The sequence below is a fragment of the Molothrus ater genome, chromosome 2 (genome assembly GCF_012460135.2).
Source record: "Molothrus ater isolate BHLD 08-10-18 breed brown headed cowbird chromosome 2, BPBGC_Mater_1.1, whole genome shotgun sequence".
Classification (NCBI taxonomy): Eukaryota; Metazoa; Chordata; class Aves; order Passeriformes; family Icteridae; genus Molothrus; species Molothrus ater.
This window is the reverse complement of record NC_050479.2, coordinates 5314417-5336255: the sequence shown is the minus strand read 5'-3', so window position 1 is coordinate 5336255 and position 21839 is coordinate 5314417. Positions and strand designations below refer to the sequence as shown.

General features: G+C 46.8%; 1 protein-coding gene across 1 annotated transcript in view; it reads right to left on the bottom strand.

Moving 5' to 3' along the window:
- The window catches only part of PDE9A (phosphodiesterase 9A), a 57522-nt gene that overhangs the window by 32312 nt on the left and 3371 nt on the right, over positions 1–21839 (bottom strand). The window contains 3 exon segments of the mRNA XM_036387796.2: positions 6068–6111; positions 7003–7084; positions 9607–9673. Of these exon segments, the coding sequence (XP_036243689.1) occupies positions 6068–6111; positions 7003–7084; positions 9607–9673 (193 nt within the window).

Sequence of the window (21839 nt, the reverse complement as noted above, 5' to 3'; positions counted from 1 at the left end):
ATGAACAGCCCCACAGCCCATGAACACTAAATAAAACCCAGCCTGCCTTTCAGTCTTATTCTGGAGACCATTTATTTTTTTTTTCCTGGTGCAAATGCCTGAGGATTGTGCTGCCTTGCATAAACTCCAGACAAACACGAGATGACAAAGTGCTGTCCCTGCAGAATGAGCTCTGCCCTTCCTGGTTTGTGGGATGGGCACAGCAGGGTACAACTTTCCCAGCCCCTTTTCCCTTGAGAACACAGGCTGGACGGAGCTGCCACAGGGATCCTGTCAAGATCCCATTGTTCCCTGAGTTCCTCCATGCTGGGAGCCCTCGTGGGCTCTCAGGATCTTCTGCTGGCTCGGGAAAGTCAGCCTGATGAAGCCCCAGCCTCTTCCCAAGAAAATCACAGGATTGCAATTCCCAACACAAGGAAAAGCAAACAATCCCTCAAAGCAGGACCCTAGATTTCAAGGGACAGCACACTTTAGGAAGGAAGAAGCATGATAGCAAGGTTTTCCCATCTTTTAGCATGTCCACAGAGAAAGGGGAAGCCCAAATCACCTTTGCTGAGCCCTGAGATGCTGTTTTGGGACTGTTCCCTCTTTGCCCCAGCAGCTAATGCCAACTGCCCCACAGTGCTGCAGTGATTCCTGCACTGGGGGTGTGCTCAAGGAAAGGAAGCACTGAGTGCACTAGAAACACGCTGCAGATCTCAGAACACCTATTTATACCCACACAGAAACACCCCATGGCATTTCTGCAGATAGTTCTTGCCCTTCCCCGAGGGAACACAAAACCTCACGAGTGCAATCACCCAGGCAAAACACATGGGATGGAAATACAGCCCAGCATTTACCATTTATTTCTAACTAACAGCTCTTGTACCTGTTGAAAGGATTTGCAGCTCCTCGGGTATTAGAGACATCAGCAGTACTTGTCGAGAGCATTCACATCAAAACAATTTGCCTGTTACCCCCTGCGCCTCAAAACTGGAGCAAGCATTCTGTGCTCTGAAAGTCTCAGATCTAATTCCCTCTTTTTTTTTTTCCCCTTTTCCCCCCTCTCCAGCTCCCGGCTGAGTGGCTAGCAGAGAAAACAGAAATTGCTTCTTCTCACAGAGACCCATTTTCCAGTTTTCTCACAAAACCCAAGCGCTGAAACAAAGCAAACGCCGCGTCCTGTTTAAGAGAGGAGGAAAACTTACCGTGGGCAGCACCTGGGATGGCACAGAGTCCAACAGGGAAAATAAGCAGGGAAAGCAGAGAAACCCCTGTCCTCTCCCTTCGATGCTGCTCAGCCCTCTGACAGTGGCTGGAGCGTGCCAGAGACTGACAAGTTCCCTATAAACACTGCTCCAGCAAAAAAAAAAAAATACAAACCAAAAAACCAAACCCCAACAATCTTACTTTCACTCCCTCCCCCTGTCAAAACTCACTGGAGTACTAAGAAATTCCCATCCAGGGAACAGTCAGCTGCAATCTGATGTTTATGGATGTAATAAAAGACTTTCAAAATGAAGATGTATGTTTTTATAACCCTAGGGTGCAGTAAAGATATATGACTAAGAGTGGCAGCTCGCCTCATCTTAAAGAGACAAAGATCCATTTCTCTGCCCTCTTCCTTTCTGAGGGGAAGACCTCTGGTAACCCTGGGTTCTGAAGAAAACAAGACACTGTTCTGACATAATTTAGTCTTGTTTGTCCCCTCCTTTGTAAAATAGGAGGGCCAGGTGTGCTTTTGCTCCCTTCATTACCCTCTGCCTTACTTTTTTATATGTCTGGGCAGGGCTGAAGCCCCAGGTTCACACAGACACCTTTCCCCTCGGATTGCTTCCTTTGTTTTGCTGCAATTCCCTCTCTGAAAAGGAGATCCTGCTGCAAGCAGCACTGGCAGCAGCTCTGGGTGCTTTACTGAGGGTCCTGTTGCAGCACCCCCAAAAAATTCCCCTTTCTTCTCCCCTCATTTCAAACGAGCAATATTTACAGATGCAGGTGCTCAGCAAGTCAGGTTTTTGCACAGCACCCTGGCTCTTTTGCAGCTGACAAATGACAGCCAGAACCCCCCAGAGGATGCTGCAGTGGTTAATGCTGGGCAGAGCTGAGGCTCCCCCAGGCTGCCCAGGGCTCTGTGCCCTGCTGGGCACAGCCACTCCTGCTCTTTGCCCTATGGCCTCTGCCAAGCTCAGCAGGGAGCTTGGCCAGGACACGGTGGAGAGAGGAGCTGTTCTGCCTGGTGCCCAGCAGGTTCTGGCAGGAAGGCAGGTGTGGGGGAATTTGGCAGCAGCGTTTTTTCCTGCGCCCCCGCCGCGGCCGGGGGGGAGGCTGGCAGGGAGAGCCCAGATTCCCTGCCAGCCTGGCACCAGGGGCACGCTGAGCAGCTCAGGTGAGCTGTCCTGGCACAGATGGTTTATTACCCACTGGCAGGCACCCTCTGCCTCCACCACCCTGCTCACAGAACCTCTTCCTGTGCCCTCTCACCCTCTGGGATCACGGCCAGGGAGAGCCTCCATCCTCCCACTCTCGTGGCTCCCTTTGCCACCCTGCCAGGCTCTGCCACCCTGCCAGCCTCAACAGGCTGTGGGCAGGGAGTCCCTGGGGCTGGGGGGGTGGCTTGGTTTCCCCCTGGCTTTTCTGCTTTGGCCAAGCAAGGCTGGGAGGGCACGGGCATCTCCCTTTCCTCGCCAGCATCAGGCTGGTGAATTCCTGCCCTGTTTCTCACAAATGCTTCTGCTTCTGGCTCAGGCTTCTGCCTGCATCTCACTTTCTGTGGTTTGCTCTGTTTTAATTCAGAGGAATTAAAATAACGCCACAAGCAGCCAGGTGGACAAAAGCCTTGGGAAGGGGTGAATTTTAAGCCCAAGCCCACATCCATGAATCTGTCACAAGGAGCCCCAGATTCATGTAATTCACAGCTCAGGTTAATTTGGGCTGTTGCATGCAAATTCCCCATCAGGTGAGCAATCCCAAAGGAGTTGGCCACATCCCAATGCATGGAGCAGCAGTGGGAGGAGGATCTTTTTCTCCCAGTCTCTGCCTCCTCAGTCTTGCCTGAGCTGAGAGCATGAGCAAGACTCCAAAAGGAGAAGAGAGAGATGCCAGAATAAGAAGATTCAGACAAAGTGGCAAGTTTCTGTCATTTTACCAATACCAAACCACACAAGATCTCAGGTACTGAATCATCCAGGGGGAAAATCATCCCAGTGCAGCCACTGCTGGGCTTTGCTGCCCTAACTCTGGAGCAGTAGGAAATTCCCTGAGAATGTTTTCCTGTCCTGTCAGGACCACTTTTGACTCCACAACAGCTCCTTTCTCTGCACTATCAGAAACGCAGCAGATTTCAATTTTATCCCTCAAGAGGGTGCTGCTAATAGGGTTTGTTCATTTAATTGTCACCCCTGTCAAATCTAGAAGTGCCTGAACCCCACTAATTAGAGCAACAACACAGCCATCAATTTGTGAGTTGTGAGCCAGTTCCACCAGGGGGACACAGACCAGAGCCCTTCTGCTGGGGGTGGGAGAGGATGCTCATTCAATGGGCTTGGAAATTAAAATACCACAGAGAAAAGGGTTTGCCACAGGGGTTTTGATGCTCTGCATGGATAGCCATGAATCTTCTGCTCCAAGGCCATAGGAGGAGGGACAGGGTGTGATCCAGCAGCTTCACAGGCTCAGAGCCAGCCAGCTCAGGCCTCCCCTAACCCTAATCCTGATCCTGATCCTGACCCTCACCCTAATCCCAGCACTTGCAGACAGCTGACCCCTGGCACATCCATGGCTGCTGCATCCCACACTCTCTGGAATAATAATGCTTTCATTTCCAGCCCTCTCCCATGGCTGTGGCCAGGAAATGAAGAACTGTTCCTTAGCAGGACTCCAGTGGATATCTCCTCTGCTGGATAGCAGCCACTGCTTATGTTTTTCCTCCCTAAGGATTATATTTCCCAGTCCCACCTTTTACAGCCTCTGTTCCCTGTGTCATTCTCCTGCAGCTGCCTGGGAGACTGCTGGAAGAGGTGCATTACCTCCCACCACTGTGAAAATTGGGGTGACCCCCTTTTTGGATGAGCTGCTTTGGGAGGCAGAATGATGCAGGCAGAGCTGTGTGAGAAGTGAAGAAAAGAACAGAGCTGGGTTGTTTTTGTTTTTTTTTTTTCTTTTAATGAAAAGGAACAATTTCCCACTCTGTTTATTCTTCCTACTGTCAGCAAAATGTCAGGAATGCTTAAGATTAATGACAAGCCATGTGAAAGAGAAAAGGATACCAAGGAACATTAGTTCCATCACACTCAGCTCAACTTTCTTCCTCTTTCCACAGCAGACTCTGTCTTATGTTTTGACAATCTATGGCCAGAATTTTTCTTGCCCTTTTCAGCTGGGATCTTTGGAAATCCTTGTTTTATGAAATGCAGGGAGTGAAGAGAGATCTTGCTGACACAGTGAGCTGTGCTCTGCACAAAGCAGAGCCATGTGCTGTCAGCTGGGGATGAAAAATGAGTGCCTTGGGAGAGTGTGAAAAGTCATCCACGCTCCTATAAAAATATACTGCTAGCTTCATGTTAAGGGAATAACAAAAATACATTCAAAAAGGAGTGTATTTTCTAGAAAGCCCCTCTCAATCAGCTTCCCAGCTGGTATAACTCAGGTGGCATTCCCTGCTGGCCCCATTTCTCTGCCATGGGGCTGTTGGTTACTCACAGCAGCAGGGACACAGAGCCACGTGCTCCACCCCACCTTTTCTCCTGTGATAATGCAAACTGGGTGCTCCCAGGCCAGGAGGGTGATGCTGCTGCTGCAGCAGCAGGGTTTGTCACAATAAGGAAACACTTTGGCAGACAGCTCCTTCCCCTGTGCAGTCACACATGTCCCTTGGCTGCGACTCCCTCCTCCTGGCAATCACCGGCACGGGATTTGTTTATGGCTTCTCACAAATCTCTCTGTGGCTCTTCCCTGTTCCCTACCCTCTGTACTCTCTGTTCACCTTTGCTCCCTGCACAATCTCCCTGCTGTTGCCTCTGTGTCCTCCCCACATCCTCCTTTCCAGATGTTTCTGCCAAGGCAGATGCCTCAGGGAGCAGCCTCAGTCCCCTGTGCCTCCCCTTCTAGAAGGCACAGTGCTGTCAGACACTCTGTTTCCATCCATAATTCAGAACCCTAAGCCAGAAGATGAGGTAGGAGCACCAAAACATCATCTCTCCTGTCCCAACAAACTCACCCACTCCTGCACAGCACTTTTTCCAGCCCCAGGCTTTCTGTCTCACTCCTGTTCTGTGTTTCCAGGACAGTCACAGCCTCTTGCCCTTTGTCTCTCCTATCTTCCCCCTTGACTGCTCCAAGGAGTGTCCCCAGCTGATGTCCCCTCTCCTGCTGCAGCCCTGCCAGCCTCTCCCTGTGGCTCCAGAGTGCCCTGATGTGAGTGGCAGGAGACTCTGCAGCTGCACAGATGAGAGAAACCACGAGCCAGATGCTCACAGGAATTGCCCCAAGCCAAAGTTCTGCTCCAGTGTGGTACTGACAGCAAAGAGAAGTGGGAGAAGAGGCACTCCAGCCCTGCCTGGGGCTGGGGAATGTGCTCCAGATGTGTTCTTTCACCCAGGCCCTCTTTAATCTTGTCAGGTGAATTTAAATATTTATCACACTTAGTGCTACCATTGCCCACAACAGAAATTATGTTCTCTCCTCAGTCATTTGGAAATAACACGAGGCTCAAATGTTGTGCTCAGCTTTCCAGCAGAGGAATGGGCAGGGTTAACAAAACATTGGAGAACAGACTTTCATTTTTCTTGCCTGAAAAACCCCCTCTGCTCCATGCAAGGCTTTCCCCAGGGCATCAGGAGTGCTGAGTCAGACCAGAGCAAGGGAAAGCTCCCTGGACTCAGCCATTCACCTGATCCTCAAATTCATTGAAATTCAGGCACATTTTTTCAGCTTTCCTGCAGAACACTGATCAAACACTTCTTATTCTGCTGCAGCTACAACCATGACACTGACATCTTCGGGTTTTTGCCTCATGGCCACGTAATTTCCACATGCAAATGTTTGCAAATTCAGCTTTAGTAGATTCAGCTCAAAAGGGTCATTTTACCTGAGAGATGCTCAGTCATAACTGGTATCACTTTGTATGGAGACCTGGAAGAGCCACAGAGGGTTGATGTTAGCAACACTCAAAATGCAGTTTGTATTGCACATCTGTGCTCCCTGAGAAGTACAAAGAACTATCTGAAGATATTCCAAGCTCTCTTAAAACCTGTGAGTTTGAGTAAGCAATGGGCATTTTTTCTGAACACACAACCCTCTGATTTACAGGGAATTTAGAAACAGAATTATTAGATTCTCTGATTTAGAAACAGAATCATTGAACCATAGAATTTGGGTTGGAAGGGACTTTAAAAATCATCCAGTCCCAGCCCCTTGCCATGGCCAGGGACACCCTCCAGCATCCCAGGTTGCTCAGAGCCCTGTCCAGCCTGGCTTTGGACACACCCAGGGGTGTGACAGCCACAACCTCTTTTTGCCCTCTTTTGGGCACTGTCCTGTGCAGGAGCTCCCTCCCAGCTGCTGGGGCTGCACCACACAGTATCAATAAAGGCATTGAAAAGTCATCATGAAATATGGGCCAAAGCCAGCAATGAAGAGACCTGAACTCATCGCTCTTCACAGGCTTTGAGTTTGCTTTTCCAGTAATCTGCTGGTTGTGCCCTAGCAGAGCAATCAGGAGTGGGGGAACAACAGAGCTTTGACAGCAAACAGAGAGGGATGGGAACAGATGTTCTACACTAAACACCTAAAAGCAGTATTTTTTTCCCTCTAAGACAATTACTCCTGCTTTAACAAGTAAAAGTTTTGTGAAAAACCAAAAATCTTCCCAACCATCACTCGTGCTACAGGCCAGCACACATTCCTTCTGCCATCCCCTCCCTCTGCTCACCTCCCACTGCACACAAAAACCTTCTGCAGGCAGCCCCTCCCTTGCCTTGGGGCTGAGCCTGTCCTGGAGGAGCAGGTGGCAGCAGGGCTCACCTCTCAGTGTTTGCAGGCATCGTGGGGTCAATGGACACCATGCAGTTGTCTGCTGTCAGAAGGGAGATGGTGGTGTTCCTGGAAAGCAAGTTCCAAAGAGGGTTATGTGGCCTGGAAATGCCAGCTGGAATTCTGTACTGCTGCATGGGATGCAGAGCCATCTTCCCTCCTGCAGATGCTTCTTTTCTCCTTGCTCCTGGCACCTCTGTTACCTCAGAGCAGAAAGAGTCAAAGCCCAGGGCAGAGCAGGCTTGATGCTTCGCCCATGTAAAATGTGAAGGGTGATAATTTTTGATCTCAGAGCAGACCTAGCTCCCTGCTAATTCATTTATTCTCTTGACTCACTGAATAATAATTTCTGTTAAAAAGATGTATTTTGTGATAGATTGACTCAGCAGCTACGTATTGACTCATACCATGCAAATGACTTTTGGTGCTATGAATGTCATGAAGTTATTTAGTTACTCATTTACCAAAACAAACAAAACAAATATCTTGCTGAATATGGGGTCTTTTTGTTTTTAATTACTGTATAAGGGTGATCTCATAGGCTCAGATGTAAACCTTGGAGGTTTACTTTGGCTCCAGGATCCTGGTTGAAATGCAATTTTCCTTTGAAAATCTTCTGATGAAAATAAAATACCAAATATGCAGTGAATGTGAATGATTAAAACTGCTGAACAAAGTTTCCTGGATGATGGAGTGGAAGTCTTTGACATCACAGGAAAATGAGAGTTATTAACCTCTCTAATGTCAAATAGGAGGAAATAGAACAAACAGCAAAGGGCATTAATTCTGTCCAGCAGCTTATGCAAATTCAATTTTATCTTTCAATCCTCAGAGCTGGAGTCATGCAATAAAACCATGATTAGAAGACTGGCTTATTTTTCTCCTGCACTTTTCCTGTACAGTAAAGTTGTGTGTCCAGAGATAAAGACTTTGCCTTGTTGCATCCAGCCTGTGCTGCTCCAGATCCTTATTGAGACAGAAGATTCCCCCTTCTGGAGGTGATTAAGGGATCTAGAGATGATTGAGGGGCTTCCTTCCCCTGCTCCAGTGCCTGGAAGTGTTGGATGGATGGATGGATGGGTGGATGGATGGATGGGGATGGATGGATGGATGGATGGATGGATGGATGGATGGATGGATGGATGGATGGATGGATGAGTGGATGGATGGTGGATGGATGGATGATTGTGGTGGTTCCATTTGTGGGTTTCTCTGGGTTTGGATTGAGGGCACTTGAGACAGTAATTTGTGTTCAGACTCAGCTGTTTTTTATTTCTTATCAGTAAAACAGTAGCACTACTGTGAGTTCTGCAGCTTTTCATTAGAAGGCACAAAATGGCCAACAATCTCTTGGTACAAGGACTTTTAAGACTGAACTATCCAATGAAGAACTGACACCTGGATTATTTTCCCTTTTAACCCAATAACTGATCCCAAAGAGCTGCAATGGGGACTTTTCTGCCCAATTACAAAATGCCACCCAAACCCATGGAGAAGGAGGAAGGAGAAGCATGAAGAAGAAACCCAGGACAACACCCTGTGCCCTCCATCTTGCTTCCCATCCACAGCATACTAAAGACCCCAAAACCTCAATTTCTCACCAAGTGATGCACCTACACTGCTCTCTATAATCTATTTCACACTTTTGTGGATTCCAGTCTATCTTGAAGTCTGGGAAACTTTCTCCATGAATGAGGGTCAGAGTCAGTGCATCCCTGGGGGTCAGGGCACCCCAGAGCAGACAGAGAAATATTCCCAGTGCCCTGGGTTTCCAGAGATGGTGGATGGATGATGGATGGATGGATGGATGGATGGATGGATGGATGGATGGATGGATGGATGGATGGATGGATGGATGGATGTTACACCATCCACCACATCCCAGCCTTTCCCACACACCCTCCTGTGACCCTGGACCCCTCTCAGCACTGAGGTTTCAGCTGGATACTGCTCTTGAGGTTGAAGGGAACAAATCCTATTTGGATTTTCCCTAAATGGGAAAATCACAGCAGGAGGGATACAGGGACTTTGTGAGACAACATAAATTAGGAAATGCGTGGCCTGGGCAATGGATTTGGAGATATTTATGCTCTATAAAATGGTTCAGCTGGGGTGCTTTGTGTTTGACTATCCCATAGCTGGGATTAGATTTTAAAACACCCAAAGAGAAAGCTCATTACCTGGTGGCAATACTTCTTGTTAGCCCCAGTTTTTTCCCTAAAAAAGAGGTTCTAAACAAGTGCCTGCATTTCACGCAATATGGGCAGAAATGTATCACTGAGATATAAGTGGTAGTTGTGCCCAACCTGTGTGTACTCAGGCCTGTTTTTCTTCAATTGCTTTTATTTTAGACTATTTCTCCTCTGTTCTACTCCATTCCACTCTGTTCCTCATGTGCAGCCAACACCGAGGTGGCTCAATTCCCTGCCTCCACATTTTCCAGCTCTTGATTGCCCCAGTTTCTTCTTCCAGCTGACTGCAACAAGAGACAAGCCTGAATAGCAGCTAAATAAATCATTTGGGGCCTGTCTTTAAATTGCTCCCAAAGGAAAGAAACAAAAGTGAAATGAATGTCACAAATGACAGACCCACCTCGGTAGCCCGTTGCAATGCAGCAAAGGTCCATAATATCTTTGGAATTGCAGTATTTACTGAAGATCACCTTCCAAAGGAAACAGCAGCAGAGGGAAAAACATGAAGAAAAAGAGAAAGGATGGTTAGTTCCCACAGAGATATGAATCCTGTTCAGGCATGCACTGGGCTAATTTTAAGGCACAGTCTGTGATTTCAATTATCTGGTTTGATTTGTGAGCTGGAATCTTTCTCTGCTCCTGTGTAATACCTGTGTCTTTGTCAATAAAACAAGTAAGCTCTGGAGACCTAAGTGCTGTTGAGAAGTGGAACAATAACCTGTGTGAGCTGAGAGCAGGGGCTTCCTCAAAATGCAGTGCTGCTGTGAGATGAAAACAACTGTAAATTAAAGAGTGTAAGAGCCTGGATTTAGGAAGAAAAAATGTCCTGGTTTGGGCAGGTCCTGGGATGGTGTAAAAGGGCACCACGTTTTGGACCACACCAGCTTATACTAGGTTGAAAGTGAGCAGAGCTTGTGCCAAAATTCCTACTGACTGTCAGACATTCCTGTTGTTAGGTCAGAAGCCAGACCTGGAATTACAAAATTTGCCACTGTTACCTTCCCATCTCCCCCAACACTCTTCATCCCCCCCCCCTTCCACACACACCAGGCAGTCCTAGTGCAGACAAGACTGAGCAGCACATGCCTGATCCCATTTTTCCATTCCTGCTATTCCTGTGCCTTCAATGAAACAATCCCAGCCACAATTTTCCCCAAGACTCCTCTGTCCATCAGGACTTGTAGGTCATGGTCCTCTCAGCTTCTTCTGCAGTCAGAAAACAGTTTAATGATACCATTACAGCACTTCCCATCAGTCTCACTACGCCCCAGTGCAATATTTAAACTCTGTAATCTAAAGCTTGTTAAATTACTTGCCCTGTATCTTATCATGGGTGAGTGGCAGGCCAGAAACAGAACCCAGGAGTCCTAATTTGATGTCTTGTTGGATTAAGAGACAGCACACTGCCTCTGAAAGAAAAACACTCAAGAATTCAACAGCAGCACTCTGCATGAGGAGTGTCCTATTCCAATAAATGTGTGTTTGTAGGATGTCTGTCCTTGTGACTGAGGTCCCTGAGGTTGCTCCAATCCAAATCCACATCTCCTCTGTTGGGTGCACGTTGCACTATTGAATCTTCCAGTGCTCTAAATCAAAATCTGGTTCCTAGTGGATTTATTGGGGAAAAGAGCCATTGAAAAGGATCTCTGCTGCCAGTGAAAAAAAGCAAGTGTGGGTGGAATAAAAATAAATTGCAGACATGAGAATGAAGGATGGGGCTTGAATGCTTCTGCCAGTGTTGTGCCCCTTTCCTCAGAGCAACTCTGAGCTCCTCTCAGTGACTATGGTGGAGCTTTGAACCTGCCATGGAAATTAAATGCCTCATTGCAGCCAGACTCTCCTGAAAGCCAGGAACAGCAACAAACAGCGGGGGTGGTTTATCCAGTGGGGATCGTTTATCCAATGGGGACGGTTTGTCCAGTGGGAATAGTTTGTCTAGTGGGGATGGTTTGTCTAGTGGGGATGGTTTATCCAATGGGGATGGTTTGTCTAGTGGGGGTGGTTTATCCAATGGGGATAGTTTGTCTAGTGGGGGTGGTTTATCTAGTGGGGATGGTTTATCCAGTGGGGAGGGTTTATCCAATGGGGGTGGTTTGTCCAGTGGGGGTGGTTTATCCAATGGGGATGGTTTGTCCAGAGGCTGCTGGTGTTGATGGGATGCTGCAGGGGCTGGCAGGGGAGAGCAGTGGTGTGGAGAGGGGCAGCTTCCCTGCCCATCCCTGCAGCCCTCTCCTCTCACACCCCACAGGAAAAGAGCCCCAGAGCCACTGGGCTCAGGATGCAGCAGCTCAAAGGCACTTGTGGAGATTGGCCTAATGGCAAAACTCAGGAGGAACAAGAAATTTGCATTTTGCAGATGATCAGGGACATCAAGGTCAAAGTTCTCCTCTCCCTGTGAGTGTCAGAAATGCAATTTTCCACCCCCCACAACCACCCCACATTCTCAGGCACAGTTTCTGTGGCCGCCCACCACAGGCATGAGGGGTGTGCATGCCCACAGAGCAGCCTGGAGGCTGGTGACCCAGGAAATAAGGAATGTGTCACCTGGGATGACAGCTGGGAGGAGACAGGGGGGCTGCAGCCACCCTCCCAGACTGAGCAGGCCGTGTGTGTTCAGTGAGGACCACACTGGAAAAATAACAATCATCATCTAATTAAAGCCTCCTCTGAAAGGTGTAGGTGCCAGGAGGTAATTAAGCCTGCAGCTTCACCATGTCAGCCTTGACTTTCAGGTGCTTTAATTCCTAAATTGTCACAGCACTGGTTCCCCTGCTCCTCCAAGGTGCCCTTCAGGCTGCAGGGGAAGTCCCTCGCCTGGAGGCGTTACAGGCTGTCAACCAGAGCTCTGCCACTGGAAATGGGTAAGTTTTGGGAGACCCCAGGGTGTGCTCTGCTGCTAATGCCTGCTCAGGGATCAGGGCATGCCAGCCTGAAGTACCAGGACAGTCTGGACAGCACAGCAAGGCCTGGCTTGCCCTGGGGGTGCACAGACACTTCAGCAAAGCTCCAGCTTTCAGTTTTCACTGGTGGGGAGGAGCCTTCTCACTCCTGAGCAAAGCATCAGGGGTTTTGTGGCACAGAGGAGGATGGTGGTGGTCACTTCTAGGGGTGGCTGTGACCCACACCTACACTCACACCCACTTTCCCTGTGTTCTGCCCCAGGTGAAATTACTCCAGGCAATATCTCCACAAAACCTTCATGTGGCATTCATAGTCTCTGAAAAAGATCCCTTTGCCCAGGATTTTTCTCCTGGCAAGCTGAGAAGCCTCAGAGAAAAGGAAAACAATTCTTATCTCATTTGCTTCTCCTGTGTTTTGCTCATATGGAATGTGTTTGGAGCTTGTTTACCCACAGGTGGTTGCCTGATTGGATTCTGGTGTGAGTTGTTTTGACTCATTGACCAAGTGGGGCCAAGTTGTGTCAAGACTCTGGAGAGAATCATGAGTTTTAATTATTATCTTTTTAGCATTCAGTAATTATATATAATATAATATAATATAATATAATATAATATAATATAATATAATATAATATAATATAATATAATATAATATAATATAATATAATATAATATAATATAATATAATATAATATAATATAATATAATATAAATTAGCCTTCTGAGAACATGGAGTCAGAGTCATCATTCCTGCCTTCTTTGGGACACTCCCTGCTGCTGGGGAAATGGGTGTGTCTCAAAAGTCAAGATTGACCCTTGGTTATCAAGGCACAGAAGCAATCAAAGCTATAAAACATAGCCAGTGGAGTTCACACAGGGCTGAAATCCTGCTCCTAGCAGAAGCCAGCATCCTGGCAGAGTGATAGCTGCTGAAATTGACTGGCAGAATATTGGAGTACAACTGGTACAGGCAGTAACTGGGCAGATGATGTTAATTGTGGCTGAACAGAGGCCAAAGGCTTGTGATGTGCCAGGAGTGCTATTTCAGGTATTGAGGTTTCTTGTTCTGGAAATCAATTATTATTGACCAGGACAGACAAGAGAGGAAAAGATAAAAGAAAATTATTAGGGAGCATTAAAGGTAAGAAAGTTGGCCTGACTCATAGAAAGCAGTAGGAACTTTCAACACACTGAGGATGAATTTTAATGTTTCCTTTTACTCCATGGAGTAGTGAAAGAGTGGGAAGAGAAACAAAGGCTGTGATACTAGATCATGAGCCATCTCCATACATGCTTTTCAGTTTTCCATACTTGGCATTTTTACTTAGGTTTGCTAAAACTGGGTTTGTGAATCACCCACTGCAGTTTCGTACTCATCTCATGGTTCTTAGTCCTCAGCTGGTTGGTTTTTGTTTTTGTTTTTTTTTAAAGCACATGCTATTAAAATTTCCTTCTTTTGCAGCCTGCTGAGCTGTTCTGAGCATCTCCCTTGTGCTCTAAAGCCCAGCAGCCAGCCTCAAATGTTCTGTAGGAATGTGCAATTGTTCCTGTTACTGTTCCCAGGTTTGTGCTCCCAGCAGATGCCAGTTGTGCTGATGGAACACAACTGGAATGTGGTTTGGAGGATGGCGGGACAGCCCTGGGTGCTATTGATGGCGCCAGCACAGAACAGGAATCCTGTGTGCCTGCAGTCCATTGCCCCTGGGGGGACAGCAGCAGCAGGAAGGCAATGTGGGGACACTTGGCTGGTGGCCACACTTTGGTGGCACCCATGTGGGGCACGTGGGCTGTCCTGTGACCTGCAGCTTTGAGGACAGGCAGCCCTGGCACTGGGGGACAGAACATCTCACCCAGCCCTGTGCAGATGTGTCACAGACATATTTTATGGAAAATCCTTTTGCTAGGATTTTTTTCTCCTGAGAAGCTGAGAGGCCTCAGAAATGAAATGTAACCAATGGTTATCTGCTGCTGTGGAATGCAACAGGTGGATCTGGGATTGGTCTCATGTGGTTGTTTCTAATTAATGGCCAAGCACAGTCCAGCTGGCTCAGACTCTCTGGTCAGTCACAAGATTTTATTATCATTCCTTTCTATTCCTTTCAAGCCTTCTGATGAAATCCCTTCTCTATTCTTTTAGTATAGTTTTAATATATCATTTTCTTTTAATATAATACATATAATAAAATAATAAATCAGCCTTCTGAAACAGGGAGTCAAGATTCTCATCTCTTCTCTCTTCCTGGGACCCCTGTGAACACCACCACAGAGGTGTTCCTGCTGGGGCAGGTGTCCCCAGACCTTTGCTGCTCAGCCTGAGTCTCCATGATCATACATTTCTGGCACTGTCTGGGGGTTTGATCCCCAAATTTAATCTCCCTTCAGACCTGTCTCAGCTGTCTCTGGCCCACATCTTCCTTAGGTCCCTGTGGGTGACAAGCCACTGCTGAGACGTCTCACAGGACCTCATTCCCTGCATTCATGCCTGGTGCTGGAAGATATCCTTGCTCAGGAGAAGACTGAGAACTTGCTTAACAGAGGCCAGAGTTGGGAGAGCACAGCAGCTCCGCCAGCTCTGGTAGTGGGCTAAGATCATGCATGTGTAAGGTTCCCTGTAATGGAATTCCAGGTTTCCTCATAGTACACATTTTAAGAGTGCATAATCATGCAAATCAGCCCAAAAACCCAGGGATGAACCTCCAGGGATGAAGAAAAAGAGGATACAAGCACTCTGATATTGCCTGGTAGCACGAAAGTCTCCTGCAAGTCAACACACAAGAGACTCAGCTGCTGAAAGCAAAGGCAGAACTGAAATCAGGTCTGAGCAGAGTCACAGCAGTGACAAACCACGTGGGGAAGGGAAACAGAGGCCTCTGCTTCAGCTTGCAGATTGATGGCTAATTGCCAGGAAGAAAATCAGCCACATACAAACCCTGTTATCTGCATTTCCCTTGGGCTTGTGCCAGGAGGAAAATGCTGGATTCCTGGAAAGTCATGCAGCATCTGCAAACAGGGTTTGTTTTGTTTTTTTTTTCCCTTGAGAGTTAACATGATTTCATATTTCTGTCCTTGCTGCTGTTATCAAAACCTCTGAGATGGTGGATATCCCATCCCTGGGAACATTCAAGGCCAGGTTGGATGGGTCTCTGAGGAACTTGATCAATTTGAAAATGTCCCTGCTCATTGCAGGGGCTTGAACTAGACCCTTAAGGGTCCCTTCCAACCCAATTCTATGATTCTACCACGTGTAGAAAAAAAAAAAAAGACAGGAAAAGCAGCCTTCTCTGAATGTTTAACTTGTTTGTGCCAAGGAGTTTCCATCAAGATCAAGGAGCAGCCATTCCATTTAAGAGGGCAATATTCTGTGTGCCTTGGGAAGCAATGTGATGCAACTGGGGGAAAAGCAGAATGAATAATGACTGAGGCTTTTTGGAGTGGAAATAACATTTTGATGAGGCATGCAGGGACTGCAAAGTAGGACAGCACAGTTTGAGGGGATGCCTGGTTCCTAGCCTGGCCCTCAATTCTGTGGGACTGGTTTCTTTCCTGGAAACAGTTCTGCTTTTTTTTTTTTTTTTTTTGGAAACATTTTCTTCTGAAATAAGGAGCCATTGTCCCTGAATGCACAGTATCCACCTCTGGTCTAGGACAAGGATTTAAAAACCCCTCTTGGGAAGAGCAGGGATTAAGAGCCCTGGTGCTCTGGGCTGGCTTCCCCACTTGGAGAGGAGCTCAGATTAAGGACTGTGATGGAGATTTTACTAAAGGACCATTGTGCACAGGCTCTGCAGCCTACCAGTTTACAAATAATCACATTATACTTTGCTTTCAGATAGGATAGGTAAAAACACAGCTTACAAATCCAATTTCTGTTCTATATCTGATCCTCAGAACAACTAATCCTCTCTGTAAACAGCAAACTCTGTCCAGAACATTATCATGTTCTGATCTGCTGTCTGTAATTGGGTATTCTTCCAAGAATTTAATTTCTGTTTGATTATTTTTATTTTACCTTAGTAAAATTCCTAAATAGATAATGTAAAAATATTTTTTAAGCCAGTGTTCCCTCAGTTTCCAGTTCTACTTCATTTCTTCTGGTTTCAACCTGCTGTCTTCAATACTTTAGCACTTGGTTGTGTCTTTCATTCAGCTCAGTGAGCAATGTTCAGAGTCAGGGCTGAAATTGCAGGCTTTAAACCATCTAAATTACAGTCTTTCACTGATGAGAATGGGGGATACTGTGTCAGAAAAGATTCTAGTAAAACTCAGTTATGTATCTTGCATGGACTGTGAAAATCGCTGCTGTTTCTGCAAGAGCAGCTTTCATGGAGGATCTTTGAACTATTAAGGCAGAAGGTTCATGTGAAATTTTTCATTGTGATTTTCCCTGTCTTTCCAGAAGTGTTTGTCATCCATAATAAAATGAAAAACAATCCAGGTATCTCTCTGTAGGAATCACTGCAAGGAATTCATATTTCTCGACCTGTAAGCAAATAGATCTTCCTCAAAAAACATCCATAGATGTCCTCTCTGTCAAAGTCCCCAATATCCAAAAGAAGCTTTACCTAAAATCCCATATTAACAAACACTCCAGCTTTCTCATTCTTTAAACTCAGATACAAACATAGCATCAGCCCGACTATACCCAAACTCTCAGTCTCCTTTTTTTTTTTTATTTCTGGCACTAATTAACAGCTGATATTCAGAAAACCACTCATTTATCTGAGCTTCGAATGTTAGGAGCATTAAAAATAGGCTGCCAGATTTGCCATCTGTTTGATGCAGTGGGAGCTTCTCTGAGAGAAGAACAGAAAACCAGAGCATGTGTGCATGTCCATGTGTGGGGGAGAGAACACGAGAGCCCTCAGCTGAGGGTCTGAGCAAAAATGAAAACAACTCCCCTGAGCTCTTCAAACACTGACTCTGACAGGGGATGGGAAGTGTGGCAGATATTTTATCCCAAAAGCCACAGCTCTGTAATCCTGCTGATTCACACAGTTTTGAGCAGGGACGTGGCTTAGAATGTTCATTTCGACACGAAATGTCCGTGTGGGGTTTGTTTGATGTGATTTTAACCATCCCCAGGCTCAGCATCTCTCGAGTGCCTCTCTGCCAGGTGCCCTCTGCTGCCAGCAGAAAAGGAGGACAATCTCCAAATCAGCCCACATGTCCCCAAAACCCCCTCTGGGGTGGGATGAATCATCCCTGGAGATGCCACCCGCCCCCCCAGTGACTGCAGGACTCTCCTGGAGCAGCCATCCCTCCCTTGTGGTTAACTGGGGTCAACCCCATTCCTTTCCCTATACATTGCCCTAAATTAGGAAGCAGGAGCTGCCAGACAGAGCTGATATACCAGGATCCAAGGCATGTGACGTGTGTCAAGTCACAATTCCCACCCCTGTAACATCTCTGAAAAGAGAGCTGTGGGAAAAGAGATTTTCCTCTCTTTAGGAAAGAAAAATGTGCATGATGCAGCCACAGGTGTGTGAGGCCAGGACAGCCCTGCAGATAGTCACTGAGAGGGGCAGCGTGGCAGAGGATGCCTCTTCCACTGGGAGCAAAGGAGCATCTCAGTAATCTTTAGAGCCATTAGGGCTCAAAAAAAAAGGGAAATTACATTCAGGAGAGACTTGTGCAACCTACTGACTGCAGTAGGGACATATTGCAAATATTGCATCTGTCAGTACTGATTATTAATGGCAGAACACAACCAGGATCCAGCAAGGCTGATTGTGAGGGGCCAGGCTGGAAGTCCCTAACTTCTGCAGCAAAAATAAAAACATTTCATAAAATTATTTATTTCAACCTTTAACAAACAACACAAATGTCTATATTCTGGCTTTTCTTAACACAAGAAGGGCACACATTTTCTGCTAATGGAGTTCTAAGTGCAATTAACCCTGCAGCACATGAAGGCATGAGGCTTGAAATGTTTTGTAAACTGGATTAGAGGGATGCTTTAGCACCAAATGTTCTCAGTAGCTGTGAGTGAAAGTGCTTGTTTCCAAGCTGCTCACACAATTAAAGTCTGACATTGGAACTGGGTGGGTAATAGAGGACTGTTAGAAGGAAAATGTTAATTAATGGAGTGAGCAAGGTTTGAGGAGAGACCAGCAAAAGGCTGACTGGAATCCATACAAGCAAGTTCATGAGGAAGGTTCTGATGCCTTGAGAGGCTGCCTGGAACAGAAGCTGGACAGAGTTAAAGGAATAAAGCAGGGATTTATTAAAAGGCCTTCAAAGGATGCTCCTTGGGCAGTACAAGAGCCTGGCTGGGGCTACACCCAAGATGGCCATGAGTTTTCACACTTTTATGTTTTGGTCCATTTCCATATTGGGGTTTATTGTCCAATTACAGCTCCAGGTTATGCAGTCCCATCCTCCCAGATTGCTCTCCTCAGTTCCCTGTTGTTTGCACTTTTTGGGCCTGAAGCTGCAATGGTGTCCTTGGTTCAGGGGCTGGAAAAGGATTGTTTTATCTAATTAAACTGCAAAGAGAACTTGCTAACACTTATATGAAGTTCAGAGTTCTATACTAATGCAGTACATAACCTGGAAAATAGGAAAGCTAAAACTTAAGGCAGCAGTTCTAGAAACAGAATGATTTTGTCTTGTTTGTGAGGAGCCAGAAGAGTTGTTCATGAGGAGAATAAGCTATATTTGGCTGCTCTGAACCTGTGGGTAACACCAGAGTTACCTATGAGAAAAGTGTTAGACTGAGAGTGTTAAACTTACACTTTGTCTGGACTAGTGTGAACATAAACTGCAATAAATACAATATACTGAGTGTGACTTCACAAAGATAAACAGCAGTAAACAAGCCTTGCTGGGTGATGGGTGTGGAAGAATTTTGGAGCTGTGCTGGAATTACAGAGCTGTGCTGGTCTCATGGTTTGTTCCCCTAGATGCTCTGAGGAGCCCCCCCTGGGGAGGAAGGAGAAGGGGGAATAGAGGAGAGAGAGGCCCATGTGTGACATTATCTTTCACATTTTTAAAAGCATGGGTTGAAGCCATTTTTACTCCTTAAAATGTTTATGTGCTGCAATGTGACAGAGTTCAAGGAACCTGCTGCTCATTTCGTGCTGCTTTACAACAAGTAAAGTTGGAGTTCACCAGGGCCAGCTGCAGTGAGAAAGCCAAAGCCAGCCAAGACCTGGCCAGGCTCAGGCTGTTCCACCTTTTCCCTCCCACACCCAGAGATCTCTGCCAGCATTAAGAAAATGGCCTTGATCCCACAAAAACATTCCTACGGCTCACCGTGCTCGAGCAGGATGTGGCACAGGGCAGCCCCCAGAGGTGCCCATGTCCTGACTGCCATCAACGCCCATCCTGGGCACCCCTTTGGTGTTTGGCAGCTGGAAGGGTGTTCCCCTAAACCCCCAGTGCAAACAGACACAGCATGGGCTCCATGGGCTTGCCTTGCTGTGTTGAAAGAGTCATGGGGATGCAAAAACGCTTCCTCGCCTCGAAGGGATCATCACACCATTATTTTTTCAGCCGTGTTTTGTTCTTCATCTGAATCCAGTTTTGCTGGTTAAAAATAGCCTGGTGAGCCTTGGAAAAATCTGTTGGCTTTGCTAGAATCTGGGCATTCATAGCACAGATGCTGCTGCTGTAATTGAAAGGAAAATCTCACGTGACAGAAGTGACTCCTGCGCGCTGATGCTTCGATGCAACAACCATGACCCCAAAGCTCAGTCTGAGCCTTGTCCTCTTCTTTGGGGACCTCAGACCAACAGGGATAATGGCTGTGGATGGCTCGGTGTCCTGCAACACAAGCCAGGTCAGTAGACACCCAGAAAGCTTGAACTCAATGCATTTCTTTGAGGGAAAAAAAAAAAAAAAAAAAGCAGCAAATTTTCTGCTTAACATCCAGAATGACTCAATAAACCAGCAAAACTACTCCAAAATTCTTTACTTGCTTTCTGAGGAAAATACTATTGAGTGATTTCATAGAATCCTTGACGAAGGCAACAGTCATTTTTTTCCAGTTACTTCAGGCTCTGTAGCTCTCTGATTTTCCATACTTGTTACAAATATGATGTTGATTAAGACACTGGAAACAGAAATCCTCTTGAAACACACATTTTTCTCAGATGAACTCCTTAAAACTCTTCAAGCAAAGCCACTAGCCTGTGACATTTTAAAAGGGGAGCCATGAAGCCATCCTGCTGGGAATAAGGCCACTGGCTGGTTCTGCTCTGCTACCATTTAAATCTCAAAGGTCAAAAGAAAGTGTTCCCAGTAGTTTCTCCATGGAAAAAAGGATTGGGCATGAGCTGGAGAACGTTGGTTTTTGTTTTTTTTCCTGGTGGATTTTTAATTCAAAACAGGCTCAGTAAGAAAATTTCTTCAAAATGCAGCCAAAGGGTTAATAACAGTATGAAGGAAAATAAGACTCCAGATCTGGCTTAAATATCTGGCTTAAATTTGGCACTTCTTCACGGATATTGGGGGTTTGGGTGCTTGACCCCATCTAGAGGCACTCCAGGAACGAGGAGAAATCCCAGCCCATGGGGGTTTGTTGAGATCACCTTATCCTACATGGAACACAGCCAGGGCTTCTTCCCTTGCCCTGCTGTCCTCTTCTGGGCCTGGCAGCACAGCAGGGCAGGGCTGGCACACAGAGGTGATTCCCCGTGTGCTCAGCCCCAGCTGCTCCTGAGCAGTGCAGAGGGAGCTGTGTGTCCAAGCAAGTGGGTGATGGACTCCTGGCTGAGAAGATCCTTGTTGGAACCCAGGACATCCCTCTGGCTGTCCTGGACTGCCAAGATCCCTGCCAGGGGCTCAGAGACCCTGGCACAGAGCCCAAAACACCTGTGGCCTTGATTATGACCCGTGGGACAAGTTACCAACCTTAGATGAAGATCAGCAGGCCACGACAGTTTAAGTAGAATGATAGTGAATTTATCACAAGGTGGAAAAGTAGATTTTGGGCTTTTTTAGAATGGGGGTTCAAGAGGCAAGATGGAGGAATCTGGGCATGTCCAGCCTTTCTCCTTCTTCTTCTTGGCCTCCATCTTCTGCTGTGATGTTGGCACTTTTAGATTGGTTTAGAGTAGAAGCTCACTGTCTAACATAGGTGATAGGTATTGGGAAGTAATTGTAAATATTGTACACGTAGTTTTTAGTATAAAAAGATAACACTGCCCCAGGGGCAGGCAGAGTGCCTGGACTGTCCTGCTGAGTGGACCTCAGCAGGTCAGGAGAAAGAGTTTTATAGATAAGGAACCATAAACAACCTTGAGAACGAGAAGTGAAGAGCTCTGACTCCTTCTTCAAGCGCTGGGCAGGGAAAAGAGACTTTCTAACATATCTTGGGGTCACTCTCACAAGCAGAAATCCCGAGAGATCCTTTACAAATAAATAAATAAACTGAGCAGCACTTGTTTCCCTCAGGTGTGCGTCCCTTGTTTCCCCCAGGTGTGTGTCCCTTGACGTGGGTGCTGGATAGGAAGAAGGTTACACTGGAACTTCATTTTTCACCCAGCTCCAAGAACAAGTGGCCTCTTTGAAGTTATTTTGTGCAGAGCCCTGGAGCTGGAGTGTGGTTGTAATCCCAGAGCCTTTGATCTTCCCTCCCTGCTTGACCATACCTCTGCCAGCTTGGGGTCTCACAGGTGGAATCTGCTGGGCTGGGCCACCTCTGGTCCCTCCTAAAGCTGCCCCAGCTTGGAGAGGTGTTCAGCCAGCTCTGGAGGAGAGCCCAAGGCTGTGGTCAGCTTTGGTGAAGGCAATT